Raw genomic sequence first — 17,408 nt, forward strand, 5'->3', positions numbered from 1 at the left:
AAGTACAAGTCTTTATAATGACTAATTTTATGTTCCACAGTGAAAAAAAATTAAGCCATACAGGTCTGGAGCGACATGAGGGTGAGCAAATGATGACAGATTTTCATTTTGGGGTAAACTAATCCTTTAAGGAAACTCAGAACAAAACTAAACTGTGCTTTTCTTTTCAACTTAGAGCTTTTTCCAGAAGAGCCACGTAACAGTAAATAGCTAGAAGTCAGAAATTAGAATTTATTTGAGGCAACAGTATGAAATAATGGCATGACGGCTCAGGGCTTTAGGAAGCTGCTCAATACCACTATCTTTCATCTTCCCCTGCGCTTCCTCCCAGTCATTACACAGCTCTAAAAATCCCCTTATCCCGAGGGGAGGTGGAGGCGGGGGCAGGTGGGTAGTGCTTCACAGGTCAGCTCCGAGGAGAAGGTGCTCAACAGCACCGGCTGCTCACACCTCCTTCCCCTGAGACCTGCAACTGAATAATGCCAGAACATACAGGGCAGCTTGATGCATTAGAGTGGGTAGAGTAGGATCAAGAAGTCTTAGACAAAATAAAATAAAAAATATTTTTTTACATTACATTTACATTTTTTTATTTAGCAGACGCTTTTATCCAAAGCGACTTACAGATGAAGACAGAGGAAGCAATCAAAAACAACTAAAAGAGCAATGATATATAAGTGCTATAACAAGTCTCAGTTAGGTTAACACAGTACACGTAGCATGGGATTTTAACTAATATAATAAATAAAAAGAAAACAGATAGAATAAAAAAATAAAAGAATAGCGCAAGCTAGTTAGAGGTCTTTACACATACACACACATACATATACAATTGCATAATAAATGAAAAGAAAATAGAATACAAAAAGATTAGAAAGGTAGTTAGATTTTTTTAAAGAATAGAATTAGAATAGTGAGTGTTAAAGTTAGAGGGTCAAATAAAGATGGAAGAGATGTGTTTTAAGCCGATTCTTGAAGATGGCTAAGGACTCAACTGCTCGGATTGAGTTGGGGATTCCACCAGGAGGGAACATTTAATTTAAAAGTCCGTAAAAGTGACTTTGTGCTTCTTTGGGATGGAACAATCAAGCGACGTTCACTTGCAGAACGCAAGCTTCTAGAGGCACATAAGTCTGAAGTAACGAATTTAGGTAAATGGGAGCAGAGCCAATGGTAGTTTTGTAGGCAAACATCAATGCCTTGAATTTTATGCAAGCAGCTATTGGAAGCTAGAGCAAATTGATAAACAGAGGTGTGACGTGTATTCTTTTTGGCTCATTGAAAATGAATCTTGCTGTCGCGTTCTGAATTAATTGTAAAGGTTTGATAGAATTGGCTGGAAGACCTGCCAAGAGGGCATTGCAATAGTCCAGCATGGACAGAACAAGAGCTTGAACAAGGAGTTGTGCAGCATGTTCCAAAAGGAAGGGCTTGATCTTCTTGATGTTGAATAAAGCAAATCTGCAGGATCGGACAGTTTTAGCAATGTGTTCTGAGAAAGTCAGCTGATCATCAATCATAACTCCAAGGATTCTAGCTGTTTTTGAAGGAGTTATGGTTGATGTGCATAACTTGATGGTGAAATTGTGATGGAACGATGGGTTTGCTGGAATCACAAGCAGTTCTGTCTTGGCAAGGTTGAGTTGAAGGTGATGGTCCATCATCCGGGAAGAAATGTCAGTTATTCAAGCTGAGATGCGAATAGCTATATATATATATATATATATATATATATATATATATAAAAGTGTGATTTCAAATTTGTGTTATTTGATACGGTCAAAAATCCTGCAGTACAAAACCAACATTTAAAACACTATTCAATACTACACTGGACCAAATAAAATCTTCCCCTGGTATAGTGGGATTCAAAAGTCTCTGATCATTACAAATAAAATCATATATAAAATAAAATAACAAATTATTTATTAATTTTTTTATTATTCCCACAAATTATTAGGAAAAAGTCAAATCTCAAATTTTTGTTATTCCACTGACTGTCAAAGATCCTGTTACTCCACAACCAACATTTCAGACACTTGATTCCATACTGGACAGCACCTCACAACTTTCTAAAGATGGTACAGTGTTCTGACGGAGCTGCACGATGAGGTGAGCAATCACTTTCAGCCCGTGTCAGTAAGTAGGAGGGTGAGACAGAGAGGAGGAGAGGAAGACTTGTCAGATTCTAGGCCCAGGCTGTCAGCAGCTCCTCAAAGACAGAAGCAGGAAGGAGGCGGTTAGAAAGCATTATGCAGCCTGATGGGTTGAGTGATAGTGCCAGGCTCACAGACGCAGAGTGACAGCGTGTCTGCAGCACTGGGGCATCAGAAAGAACAGCAAACAAGGTCTTTTTGTTTGCAGAATATTACCTTTGAAAACCACGACTGAGGCCCACAGCTTTTCCATCTAGAAGTATTCATGTTTACAGGGTCAACATGAAAACTGTATCACTGGCTTGACTGTGTCTCATACTTTGTGTCACAGTTGTCAAGCTGTCATTGTTATAGTCTATTTTAGTGCCTCTGGCCTATAAGCTTGGAAACGTTACACTCACATTGGATTACTAGTGTTGGGCATATGATATTTTCAATGTATCTGCAATCATTTTGCAGGCAGTATAAAATTACACAAAATCTTGAATATGCTTTGATAGTTTTTAACAGAAGATTTAAAGCAAAAAATTATGTTAAATTGGCAAGTTCAATTTATTTTTAAAATGAATCAATTCAAAAATTGTGAACTACTCATTTACACTTACACAGAAGTCAGTGTTTATCATATATTACAATGCAAAAATATATAAATACATATAAATAAATATATAAATAAATATAAATATGGCTGTTTATCATCATTTGTTGTTGCATAAAACTAAAACTTATATTCTTTCGAGACTAATTAATGCTGATTTTTGAGCTTTCTATTTATCAAAGAATATAGAAAAAATGTATCACAGTTTCCACACAATTAGCAGCACAGATGTTTTCAACTTAGATAATAATGATACATGTTTCTCAAGCATCAAATCACCATATTACAATGATTTATGAAGCATCGTGTGACACTGAAGACTAAGATAACATTCAAATAAAAAACAGCTCTGTTATTTTGTAATAATATTTCACACCATTACTGGTTTTACTTTATTTTTGATCAGCCATAGGTTGTTTGTTTTCAAAAACAAGATGGAATTTGAGTTTTGATTAGAAGTGATTAACACCCCAAAATTTAATTTCTCATATCTGCAAATTCCTGATATGGTACCAATTTATAGAGACGTTGACATGACCAGGGCTGCCAGCAATAGAACTGCTAACAATCAACACTGCAGTGACAGTTACACTATTTTAGGGTTCCTACTTGAGATGCGCTATACAAACCCAAAAGTGTTAAAGCATTCAATTCACGGACAGGCAAAAGAATAGATACAGATGGCGATGGAGTTCAAGTTGTGCTCTCATGACCTGCTAAACTCATGTATTTGTAAGCAAGCTGTGCTGCTGAGAAACAGAACTCCCACTCAAGAGTACTGAAGGTACTGCTGTGCAGAACAAGTGTGCAGAGGAGGACGAGGAAGCGCTTGTTATGCCAACAAGTCTAGTGTAGTTACTTCTTTACCATAACTCTTATATTAACAGAATAGGGGATATGGAAACAGAGATATGAAAATCAAACCACTTCACATTTCACTTTCCTGTGAATCAACCACAATGTGCCAATCCAGGAAATAATAATGACACACTTGTGGGGAGCAGATGTTACCTGTGTATGGTCTATAATACCAGACCAGATGGTTTATGTGAAACTGCCGTCAATTAAATGTGCCGAAGAGCGTGCTTTTGTATATGGCTTTTGTATAACGACCAAAGTTGGTATATTCATTAATAATGGAATGTGAACAGATGAGAGAGTGAAAAATCTGCCGATCTATGCACATCTGCTTGAAGATGAAGGATAAAGTCTGTAAGGGACTCTCTGACCTGAGCGGTGCATGTGAGGCATGTGGAGAAACATAATCCCTCTGCTGACCTGAGACTGGAGTGAGGTGGTGCTTCAGAGATGAGCTGGACAGAGACCAACCGCTGTCAATGGTTCTGAATCAACACAAACGTTTTGTGTTGAGCGTCCAATGCTTGTGTAGGTTTTGCAAGCCTTGGACAATCCCTTTTACAATAAAAAAAAAAATTTTCACATCTCTGTTTAGTGATTTACACCCAGTGTGTTTTGTGGTTTTACTATGATATATGCAAACTAAAGATGCAGTAAAATTACTTATGCAAAATGTCTGTTGGTCATTGCCAGTAGTGCAGCATTGCACAATGCAGCATTTACACAAAAGTCACTTTCAAAACAAGCAGCTTTCTGTTGGTCAAACTGATGAATTTGTAAGACCGACCTGAACATGAGCAACATTTTTATAGGGAACTTATTTGCCCCCTTAGATGAAACCTATCAAAAGGATTCGCAATTCATTTAGCAACGATGAATATAACCGCAGCTTTAAGTCTATAAAGCAGTGGGGAACATTTTTCCTATCAGGGGCCATTTAAGAATGCTCAAATTTAAAATAGCACATATTTAGAGAGTGGACAGATATTTAATTAAGAACAAAACAGGCCAAAATTAATCAATCCACCACAAGCTCTTTTAATCAGGTAAACATGAAAATGTACAGCCGTAATTCATACTTGATATGTGTATTCCCCTTACTCAAATAGCCTATAGAAAACAAGCATCTCTGGACTCCCTGCAAGAACAGAGACAAACAAGACAGAAAGAGAGAGACAGAGGGAGAGAGAAGGCAGGAATTGAAAACAAAGAGCAAGGTGCAGGCGGGAATCTGTCAGTGGGGACGTCTCCTCTGCTGACTGACTGAGTGGATTAGAGGTTAGAGGCAGACAGCTTCTCTAAAGCTCCACAAACAACCCACAGGCAGTGCTAGAACCTGTGTGTGCTCAGGTAAGCTCAATTCACCGGGGAGGAGGGGAAGAATCAGAGGGGAAAATGGAAGGGAGGGGTTAAGGTGTCCACACAGAACAAATATGTGAACAAACATGCCAAAAAGTGGCCCCTAGGCCTACATGTCCATCCCTTAAACAAAAACCAGATGAAGTATCCTTGTCCATGCAGTCTCCGTGGCTTGACCACTGATGAGGAGAATCTTTAGGGACAAAGGTGAGAGAGCTTGCTGTGTTCAACTAAAGAGAAGCACAAGTAACCACTCTCAGTTAATCTCCATTCAGCAACCTGGCAGGTCTCACAAATAACAATTATGGCCACTTTTGTCTCCAGTTCCAGAGTTTATCCTTCCTTGATACCATTGTATTGTTGAAGCCTAGCAGCTTCCTTTATTTAAACAAATGCAAAAATGTGTTAAAGAATGCTCTACCTGATATAGAGAGTATTATTTTTTTGTCGTCTACCTCAAAAACACTAATTGTGTTCTTCTCTGAGGACTTCATGAGGTGCCTTCAGGTAACTGTGCTATTTTCTGAGACTGCTTGGCAAAATGACAAGTAACATTCATCTGTTCATTGTTGAGCAGTGTTCAGTCTGAAACTGTATAACCCAGAGGGAAATGAAAAAGGCAGAACAGTGCTTCTCAAACTTTTCAAGCCAAATACTTTTGATCAAATCAGAACCACCTAGTCACACAACAATGTTCTCTCTGTTCGCATTGAGGGCTGTAAACATTGCTGTAGCTAAAATAAATCACAGCGCTACAAGACAGTCATCAGTCCTTTGACAGATCTGTGCACGGACTCTGCAATTCATCACACCAGCAAGCATCTGCAACATAAATAACTAGGGCCGGGACTTTAACGCCTTAATTGAGATTAATTAATTACACAAAAAATAACGCATTAAACTATGATTAATTAATTACAGAAAAAAAATTCCCGCATTTTTAAGAACTTATTTTTGCACCGCGGAACGTTTCTCACTGGATGAGTTTCGGCGGACCGATTATACTGAAGCACCAACTAGCGTTCGCATATCACGCAGCACATCGAGCCTCAAGTATCACCTCAACGCAAAACATATAGCAGTTAGCGTGGACTTTACACTTTATGTTGAACTATGTATTATTTTGTTGGTGCAACAGTTTATGCTGAACTCTTTATTGTTTTGGCCAAGGTTATTGAGAGTTGGACCTGAGTATGTTATGGCCTCTGAAGCAACAGAGAGATGTTTTCTAATAGTCAGTGTTCCAATGTTCTGAATGTAATTGACAGTATTGTGTATTACTTAAAAAACACTTTACAGAAGGTTTCAGCACATAAAAGCTTCCTGAATTTCTGAAATGTAATATTTCTAAATTGTTTCTAAATATGCTATTGCTACACTTAATGGCAAAAATTGCACTGGTCTGCTAGACTTGGTTGAACAAAAAGAAACAATATTTTGTTGCTTAAGCTTATGTATTCAGTCATTATTCAATGGTATACTATAAATCCATGTGAAAAAAAACTACTCACTGTTCTCAGGTCAAATATTTATATGCGATTAATTTCGATTAATTAATTACAAAGCCTCTAATTAATTAGATTAATTTTTTTAATCGAGTCCCGGCCCTATAAATAACACAATCAAAACATTTAGAAAATAATTGCATATGTTAACCTGGGAATCTTGTGACCCAATTAGAAAAAAACAAAAAAAATTTTTAAATCACCTAAGGTTTTGGCTGTTCAATTTTTAGACTGCAAAATTGTTGTTCACGAATTTAAATAAACAAATAAAAAATAAAATAATATGTGTGTTTTTTTATATTGTACTTTTCTAATGTGTCATGTACCACTGGTGATGAAAGAGACCTAGTCTAAATCCTTATATATTTTATGGTATTTTTTATAATACAATATTTTTTTAATTATCTCTTTTTTCTTTCTTCAAAGGCATAATATATATTGACATTTTCATCTACTTGCATTCATCTTCTGACATGCAATGTAACCACTTTTCACAATAAATTGGAATCGTCCAAACACCATCATAAACTCTGGATTCTTCAGTTATCACTTGCTGATATCTGTCAAAGTTTGCAAACTTAATAATCGTCTGAAAGCCCAATTATAATACTCATTGGGAGTCTGAGCCAAAGGGTCATTTACTCTGCTTTTAGTACAACTCCACAAAGGAATCTGCTGCCAACTAACAGCATTAATTTGAAGGGCAATTTCAACTCCTTTCATAAAGTTGATGTTGATTAATTACGTGCGCTAGCTGTAATTTGGCCTCCATTAGAGTAGAAGGGGGGCAACAGTTATTGAAAACAAATTACTTTTGACACTGTCAACCACAAATTTCTTTAGCAATCAAAATCAAATCATTCTTAAAAGCAAATGCTAGCACTAATAATATTGGATTATGCCTCTAAATAAGCTTGATTCAATAAGAAAGACATTTAAGTAAGTTCACTCAATGAAAACAACAGTGTTGGCTGTACACATCTGCTGTATAATCCACTTACTGCATTTATTTACTTATACAACCCATACATGTACGTATTGTACTTACATACATGTGTAATTTTATATCATGGGTATTTGGCATGACATGTCTTCTTTATAGCCAAATTCCCAGTTTGTGTAACTTATTTGGCTGACAGACAAGAAATCTGATTATAATTCAGAAAGCAAGCCCTCAAGCAAATTGACTGATGTTTTTTTTAAAAAAAAATCAGTACGAATTTTCAAACAGCTCACGCCTGAGATTAAAACATATTTATCTGAGAAGGCAGATACACTTTTTATACACAGCAATGCCTTATAAAACAAACTACTTAATCTAAACACACAGCTAGAAGCCTTTTCTCGACTTTATTGGGCTTAGTCTAAATAAACATTCCATAAACCAAAGCTTAATCTTTACAAGCAACAAAAATGCCCTATTTTATAACCTTTATGAGCAGTAATACAGTGTTGCATTAAGATAAAGACTAAACAGCCCATGGGATTCATCTCAATTTTCTGTCTTACTATATAAGCTCTACCTGTAGAGTGATTTTGGCTGCTGGAACATGACAGGATACAGCTGTGTCTGAACACAGCCTCTGAAACAGCCGCAGGGGATACCTGGGGAATTAGTGTGGCTTCCACAGTGGCTCTCATGCCTACAAATAACATCAGCATTCTGGCAGCCTTGATATCAATGCTCCAGTATTAGAGTTTCATAAGCACACAATTCACAAATGAAATTCTGAAAACTGACTCTAGGTCCGGCTGAATATCTAATAACAATTTGTGCATCCGGATATGTGTACTTTCACTGCTACACAATATGAAAACACCTCAAAATGAATCAGATGATTAGGGAACTGGGGTGCCGCTAAGACTAATGAATGGTTAATTAAAAAAAAAACTTCCATTACAGAAAAGTAGGGTGTTAGGTTGTCTTTTTGCTCATCGGTTCACCTGGAGGGCACAATTTAAAACATGTAAGGCACTCTCTCATGGGGAGGAACATGAGCACTCACCAGTAAGCAAATATTAAGGCATACTTGAACTGTGAGAGGGTCCAGGGGGGCCTTTAGATCTCATCAAGTCCATTTCACGGTCGTTTCATGAGGGTAAGGACAAAGTCTGTTTAAGAAGTGCAAACCATTCTAGGGAACCACACATCGAATATGTACAGCAGTTCTTGACATTCGGAAATAAAGTTGCTTTTTCTAACGCATGCCCCTCAGTGTAATACATGGTAAACTGGTAATACATATACAGTGGCTTCCACAAAACTTTAAGCAGCACAATTTTTTTTTTTTTTTTTACTGTATTTTTGGTCAAATAAAAGACTTCATAACCAAAAAAGCACAAAATTCCTTATAATCATTTGGCAATCATTAAAATGAAAGACATGGGAAAAGAAAGACGGTGCCATTACAAACCAGCGTGCTTCTTTATAACCATGGCATAAGAGAACAATGTCAGGATGGTCTCTGAAACATAAAGCCTCAAAGCCTGCTAAAACATGTAATCGGCATTTGCATACGTAAAAGCGGAAGCCTTTAATGTTTTCAAGTGTGCTGTGTACACAAAAAGAAAGAAGAAAGACAAGAAAATCAAATAACGAAGGAATGTTGATCTTCGTAAAAATGTATCTAATCTATCAGAATTTTAAAACTATCATAAACTTACTCAGCATTACCTAATTAGCCAGAAAATGGTGGTCATTAAGACAGACAATTACCCTTCTCAAATGATATTATGGTGGCTAAATATAGACGAAAGCTTTCATCATGCAAGTCATCTTCAAAGTGAAGCACTTGTTTCTAACATTTCAGCTTTCATTTTTTTTGACAGTCAGGCAATAAGTCCTTAATAATGCTTTCTGGGACTTTGCTGGGTACTAAGTGCACTTGGCGGGTTTATAATTGGACAGCTTCATTCAACCCATCAGAGAAAGTTTGAGATTGAAAAACGTTTTTCAATAAAATGATTAAAACCCAACCAAAGCTCTATTAAAGTTTTCCAGTTCAATATGCCAACGTGTCAATCAAAAGACGTCCCAGACTGAACTAACTCCCGGATTCTAGTTATTGCTCTCCCACAGTCACTCCTTCACAAGCACTTTGTGAGTACACAAAGAAATGAAGGATGATGCAGATAGGGATGCACACTTCTGTAATCCAACCAGTCATATTCTAAACATCCTGAGGCCAAAACAATAAAAAGAGGTTGAAATATCTTACCACTGTCTTCGATGGAAAAGTGGAATGTGTCGCTTGTGGCATTGTCTCCATCTCGAAGCACGTAGCATATATGCATAACATCGATGTCAGCTGAAGGATGAAACATTCAAAAGGAAGAGTTACTTTTTAAACTATATCAGACTCTAAGCTAAGCTCTGATTCACTTTATTGCATTATAAAAAATACTATAAAGATCCATTTTATCATACATTTAAGATTTTGCAGAATGCCACAATTGACTGAGCAAAATCAGAGAAATATGTAATATATATTTTTTTGAATGTTCATATACTCACTTGTAAATACTGTATATTTACATTTAGTCATTTAGCAGACGCTTTTATCAAAAGTGACTTACAAATGAGGACATCATATGTTAAATCAAATTATATTGTATGGTAAACCTTTCGTTTTACCTTATCTTATTTATACCTAAAATATGCATATTAGAATCTTCTTAAGGCAGCAATTTTCAAACGTATTGCTGCCAAAGATGTCTTATTATGATCCCCAACAGAAGGATCCAAAAGTACAAAAGCAGCTATAGAACGTATTTAATTTGGATTTACCAGTAATGTGTGGTAAAAATTCAATAATTGTCAAGTGTATCATTGTACTAAAAGCCATTAATCTCTAAATAAATATAGAAATTACAACATATTTGTTTATTACTTTTCTCAATAGACATTGGCTCAAACAAATGATTGGTTTTATAAATGTACAATACTGTGCAAAAGTCTTAGGCCATTATAATTTCACACATTTATTATTTGTATTTTTTTTAAGCCAGTTATTTCTATCTTTTGCTGTAGTCTGTCAGTAGGAAGTATGTTTCCATTTCCAAACATTCCTTTTCCCATTAATTGTAATAATCCAGTGAGATTTTTGTGTGCATAAGGAGTCTAATAACAGCCAGTGCTCCACACAGAGATCTGATCTCATCATCAGGATTACATGAAGAAACATAAAAAGCTGAGGCAGACTAAACTCAGAAGAACTGTTGCGATGTCTCCAAGATGCTTGAAGAAACTTAACTGGCTCTTTTTTTGTGTGTGTGTGTAAATACTAACGTGAAAATACTATTTATTTTTCCTTAAAGTATAGCCCTGATCCAAATGGCCCAATTGAACTCCACAAGAACTATTACCAAAAGCCCATGTGTCAAAATAAAGACCCTGGGAGGACTATAAGGGCACTGGGTGACATTTGGGACAGGGTCTATATGAACCAGGTTGAAAAGCACTTTCAAATAAGGGATTTCACCCATCTGCTCCTGCACAGATCTCTGCAGGCAACAAACTACATTATGTCTGAGATTTATCAACTGGGCAGTGTTTAATTTAGACTGAAAGAAATATGAAACTCTGAAGCTGTGATACATCAATTCCCTTCTGACTGAAAGGAGCTATAAAGAGCAGCAGGTCTCCAGCAGGCACCCATCTATTAATTTCTCCACTACCCTCTCTCATACTCTCCAACTTTGGATTGCATTTCATGAACGTGTTTATCTGAGAGGGTGTTACATCCACAGCGCTAGCCTATCTTCAATATTTGATGTCATAACATTTCTCTTCAAAGCGGCCAGCTCATAAAAATGTAAACCCATCATTTTCAAATGCCCACATGGGAGCAGCAACTTTATTTACTGTCAGTAGCCCACACCATCACCCCCAACTGTGCTAAATTCACTTCAAATATTCAAAGAGCATCCTAAACAAATAGCTTATATAGAAAGGGGAAACACAGTGGCAAGCTGAGCATGCCCCCTGCTAGTTTTGACATTTACAACTTTTTACAGTTATACTAAGATGCCAGGGGATTCACAGTAACTTTATGACTTGTGTAACACAATAACAGTTTAAACAATGAATACTATTTGGGTCTTATTTGATGTGGCACAAGGTGCAGACTTTTTCAGATAATGTTTCAATATTTCAGAACAAATCCTCCTTCATAAAACTGTTGAGAACATAGCAATACCTATCATTTAGGATCATTAATCAATTTACCCAAAATGAAAATTGCTAATTTATTCACTCTTCTATCCAGGCTGCTCTTCTCCAAAATATAACTGAAAGACATAATATGCTGTCAAAATTTCAAATCATCCTTTATTTTATGGTGCCTTTTTGTCATTTTGTAACTGCCCTGATGATTGAGAGACAAAAAGACAGACCGACAAAACCTAAGTTTGTTTTTCAGTCTCCCATCATGTTTCAGAAGGGTTTCGGGTTTTCATTTGGCCATGCCGGTAGATAAGATGATAAACAACTTTAAGCATATTTTTTGTGTTTTATTTCTTTCTTTTCAAGCAAGAGTTGACAGACCAGTCCAGATTCACTTTTATTATATGTACTGTAAATTACCAGTCAAGATATTCTTCAAAAAGATCACCTCCTGTGCATGAAAGAAATAAAATCTTTTGGGTCTGTAATGACAATAATATTGTATTAAACAGATATCACAAAACTTACCTTGGGTGAAAGTGGTGATAGTGGCATTGCCTTTCCCAAAGTCAATGAGGTAGCCATGTTCAGTAGCCACAGTAATTTTAAAAGTCACTGCTCCGTGAGGGCTGTCTCTGTCTTCTGCCTTTAATGTTTTACTAGTGATCAGGAACCCAAGGTGACCAGTAGGTAGAATTCTTAATGTTGTACCACCCTTATTAGTCACAACCTGCGGAACTCCATTGTCCACTGGATAAATTGTGATTTTCATCATCTGGGGCTTGCGAGTTGCATAAACCGTGTCAGGGAACACATAAAAGTCTGTGTGAGTTCCATCAGTAACAATAAACGAGAAGCTGTCGGAGGCAGACTCGGTTCCATCGTGTTTATAACGTATCATGTTTTCATTCAGTTCCTGCTTGGTGAAGGAAGTGACAGGTCGGGTGTTGTTAAACAGCAACTTGCCGTGTACAGGCACCTGGGTGATTGTAAATTTTAAAAGGTGATCGACTGTATCACGGTCCTCCACCGTCAACTCAAAAGGAGTGATTAACTTATTTTCACCTTCATTAACAACCAGACCGTGAATGGTGACCATAGGCTTTTTATTGTCCACATCCGTAAGAGACACACGGAAGGTGCGGAACACAGGATTGTAGCCATCTGTCACTTCAAACTCAAAGCTGTCCATCTTCACCTCATCATCAGCCGTGTGGATGTAGTAAATTTTATTTCCAGCTAGTTGAAGCTGAGTGAATGAACTAATGGGAATCCCTGGCACATCAGTGCACTCTAAGTGTCCTTGTATGGGGGCACATGTGATGGTGAACACCAAGTGTTCATCGGGGCTGTTATGATCACTAGTGCTGAGCAGGTCTGTGGTTAGAGTCACCCTTCCTCCTTCTTTCAGAGAAACGCCTTTGCTGATAACATCAGGGAACACCATGTCTATTCCACCAACAGTTACATAGAAGTATCTGTCAATCAAAGGGTTAATGCCATCAGTAACATCAAATTTAATAAGGTCACGAACTCCCTCTTGTCCATTGTGAATGTACACAATCATATCTTGGTCAACCTCATTTTGTGTGAAGTTCATTCCAACAGTTATGTTTTCTAGAGCTCGAAACGGTGTTCGCTTTTGTAAAAACCCTTGATTTGGTCCATAACGGATGATGTAGTTCAGAATGCTGTCTTCTGTATCCAGATCAGTGGCTTTTAAAACTTGATTGCTGATTATTTTCACCTCTCCTACTTCTATTTCAAGGCCATCATTAATCGCCATCCTTGGGGTTTCATCGTCAGCCAAAATGACCATAATCATGACGGTTTTCTCCACTGTGAATTTGCCATCAGTAAGTAGAACATCAAAACTATCCTCTGTGGTTTCTGAATCATCATGCTCGTAGACAATACTTGAACCCTCTAGTATCTGATTGAGTGTGAAGTTTATGATAGGCATAGTGGCTGAGATTAACTGATTGAGGATATATCCATGTTTCGGAGGTTTCGAAATAATAAACGTGAGCTCATCCGCTGGAACATCAGCATCGGCGCCATTTAATATTGGAGTGTCAATCACAATGTTCATGCCTTCAGTTACAACAAACTCTCTCATATGGATCTCTGGCTTTTCGTCATTGGATGGGATTATCATGATTGGGAAAAAGTGTCTCTCTGAAAAGTTTATCCCATCTGAACACCTGAAAGTAAACCTGTCCTCAACTGGCTCAACACCTTTATGAATACTTTGGACATAATAAATGTGTTTTTCCCGAATGTCTTTAATGGTGAAAGCGCTAATAGCAATCCCTGATCTGGATTTTTCAGAGCCTGGACCAGGGGAGATGTTTTCTACGTACCCTGAGGTGGGCTGTACAATAATTGTGCAAAGAAGGTCATCATTAGGGGTGTCGATGTCATTAGCACTAATATGTGAGATTACAATAACTTTTTTCTCCCCCTCCATGACAATGAATTGGGGGCCCACAAAAACCTCAGGGGCCTGACTATCCAACGGCAGAATAGTGACTTGTACACGAACACCTTTGATTTTATTTCCCCCAACTGTCCATTCATCAGACATATCAGTAAGCGTAAGATTAAAGAAGTCATGTTTTGTTGTCAAGCCAATTTCTCCACTGTTATGTGCATATACTACCAAGCCACTAATGATGTCTGCTTGAGTGAACCTATTGGAGGGCGCACCATTAACTAATACTTCACCAAACACTGGGGGGTCCTCTACTATAAAGGTCAGCCTGAGGTCATCAGTGTCCTCGTCTCGACCCTGAATGACGTTGGTGGTGATCTCAGTCACTCCATTCTCCAAAACATCTATGTAAGAGCCAATAGTGCCCTCTGGAAGGCTGATGGTTGGTGCTTCATCATCAATAGGCTTCACATTGATCCTGACAGTGATTGTGACAACGTGGACACCGTCACTGACATCCAACTGGAAGAAATCGCTGGTTGACTCATCACCATTATGAATGTAAGATATTCTGCCAAAAGATAAATCATCCAAATTAAATGAATTCCCTTTAGTCATATCAGTGAATGTGTACTTAACCTGGCCGTGCTTTGGAGGCTGGGTGATTGTAAACAGAATCTGTGAGCTGTCCGTGTCGGCATCTGTGGTGTCCAGTTCAGCACGTGTGATGACGTGCACCCCTCGTTCTTGCACGGTAAAGCCTGTGTTGGTGATCTGGGGAGGCTTGTTGTCAACAGGCAGTAAAAATATGGTGAAAACTCCATTGGCGCTGTTTCCTGCCATGTCCTCCACTCTGTAATGGAACTGCACCACATGCGGGGTTATTCCAAGCTCTAGATCAGGAGGTTTGTAGGCTATCTTGTGATGATTTATCTGTGCCTGAGTGAACTCTGTGACTTCTGAATTTGGACTCTCAGTTAAAACGATGCTTCCTAGAATGCCAGGGCTGTTCTCATCTGTGTCAGTGGGTGGCTTGGTAATTGTGTATTTTAAATCTCTGTCTTCTGAGTCCAAGTCTGTGTAGCGCAAGAACTTCTTTCGAAAATAGGTGAGCTGGTACTCATGAACGGTCACTTTCAGAGTGGTACCGGGATACAGCTCTGGGGGTATATCATCAATGGGGAGAACTTTGATGATGAAAGAGTTCTCACCTGATTGGTTTGGTGGGTCATTGTCATCTTGTACATGGAAAACAAACTGGTCCATGATGGTCTTTGTATTATGTGGTCCGATATGCCTGTAAAACAGCTTGCCTTCTGTAATGTCGTAATGGAACCATTCTGTCACTACTTTCTCATACATCTCATCTTGGGCATTGAATCTCCATGTGGATGGATCCTCCGGTGCATCTGATTGACGAAGTATCACTTCTCCTATTGTAGAGTATGGAGGCACCATGATGAATTTAATAGTTGAATCCTCAGAGTCTATATCTGCTGCACTAAGCATTAAAGAAGTAATGGGCATCATTTGGTTTTTAAACACAATTAAACCTGTGTTGGCATTGATTATGGGAGGTTCATCATCAGTTGGCACCACAGTTATGGGAAATAGAAACTCAACTTCAGTTTTTCCATCTGTCATTCTGAAAATTATATTATCGCTGTATGTATCGCTGCCATCATGCTGGTAGATGACGCTCCCGACATCAAGATCTGCTGGGGTGAAGAATTTTCGTTTGGAACCCAGAACTGTTAGCTCTCCATGGCGAAGGCCATTAATAGCTGTGATTTGGACGTGGTCGAAGTTGTCCTCGTCACTAATTTGTAGGTTTTGTGAGCTGGACAGTGCCCTCGACTGACCCTCATAAAGCAATTGGCCAGTGTTACGGGTCACAACCGGAGCTAGAGTGTTCATGGGCTTAACTAATATCATAAATGCAAAAGGGTCTGATAAAGCCCCCTCGGTATCTACAACTTCAAACTCAATTTGGAAAATTCTCTCTACATCTGAATCCACAGAGGGAGGCTTGTAAACTATTTTAAGATCTTTCAGGTCTGCTTGATAAAAAGATGTGATGGGCAAATTCCTGTCATCCGTGCTCACAATGTAGCCCTCCTCAAAGGACAGCGGGGAAGTGATGTTGAAGATTAAATCATCAGGATTAGATTCCACATCCTCAGCAGCAAGCATATCGTGGGTTATAGCAGTCATTACAAACTGGTCCACTTCCATCATCATCATTGCTACAAAACTCGGTTTAGGTGCTGTGTTTTCCTCACCTTCCTTTATAATCACCACGATTTGGAAAAACTCTTGCTTCAGTACATTTGCTTCTTTATCTTGTAACTCTAAATACATGGGAATATAATCTCGGTTTGGAGAACGATGTGTAAAAGTATGCTGATAGCGAATGTCCATCCTGACAAAATCTTCACAGTCGACAGGTTTCCCTAATTTTCCATTATCAATCAGCTTTCCATACCTGGGTAATGAGCTGCCACTGGCCAGAGATGTTACTTTACACAAATGAGCATTTCTATCATAAGTAAACTCCAGGATTTTCTTATCAATCGGATTACTCATTCCAAGCAGTTTCTCTACAGATACAGGCATGTGTTTGGTAAGAATCTCAAGCTGAGTGAAAATCACCTCAACTTCCATCATAAAGGGAATGATGACTGTATCAGTCTGAGTATCATATCTGACCTGAAGTCTTACTCTGTCTTTTGAAGGGCTCTTGGATCCGAAATGCGAGTATTTTACATCACTGGGACCAAATTCACAAGGAAACTTTTTCGGGGACAGCTGTCCCGGTCTCTGTGACAGCGGGTCATTATCCAGAACTGTTATGGTGCACTGGTCGCCGGGCTGAACTTGGATAACCAGGTCATTGATTGGATCAATATAGACAGATCTGCCGAAAGGAACCCGCACTCCATTATTGGCAACAAGAATAGCATCCTCTGAAAGTTCAGATCTTAAACCGTATGTTAATCCCACACTCTCAAATCCCAGTGCAGATGATGCATCGAGACACAAAGTCAGTATAAAGAGAAACAAGTGCACATGACACGCTCTACGTTGCCGCTGCTCTGTTATACTTCGAGCCATTTGTGATGTAAGCCAGAATTACTACTACACGTTCGGCACAGTCTGTGGCAAAATGAGAAAGTGAAGCAAGTTAAAGCGTCCAGCAGAAAAATCTCCCATTCGCATCCGCGAAAAGGTGCATCATTCTCCCTGTGCAGCTGGCACTGTGAATAAACTCCATGCCTCGCGGTGCGTTGCAAAAGAAATCACGCCCCGCTCTCACGCTATTGGCGCACGTTTA

At 38.4% G+C, this 17,408-nt stretch overlaps 1 protein-coding gene across 2 annotated transcripts in view; it reads right to left on the reverse strand.

Moving 5' to 3' along the window:
* Positions 1-17,188, reverse strand: part of LOC113058651 (FRAS1-related extracellular matrix protein 2-like) — a 54,118-nt gene extending 36,930 nt beyond the window's left edge. For both annotated transcript variants that reach the window (XR_003278018.1, XM_026226755.1), the window contains exons 1-2: positions 12,169-17,188; positions 9,695-9,784 (exon numbers count right to left, since the gene is read on the reverse strand). Coding sequence is in view for 1 of the 2 variants with exons in the window: in XM_026226755.1 (XP_026082540.1) it covers positions 9,695-9,784; positions 12,169-17,188 (5,110 nt within the window). In the remaining variant the exon portion in view is untranslated. The remainder of the gene's footprint in view (positions 1-9,694; positions 9,785-12,168) is intronic.
* Between the last annotated feature and the right edge of the window lie 220 nt (positions 17,189-17,408).

The sequence above is a fragment of the Carassius auratus genome, chromosome 40 (genome assembly GCF_003368295.1).
Source record: "Carassius auratus strain Wakin chromosome 40, ASM336829v1, whole genome shotgun sequence".
NCBI lineage: Eukaryota > Metazoa > Chordata > Actinopteri > Cypriniformes > Cyprinidae > Carassius > Carassius auratus.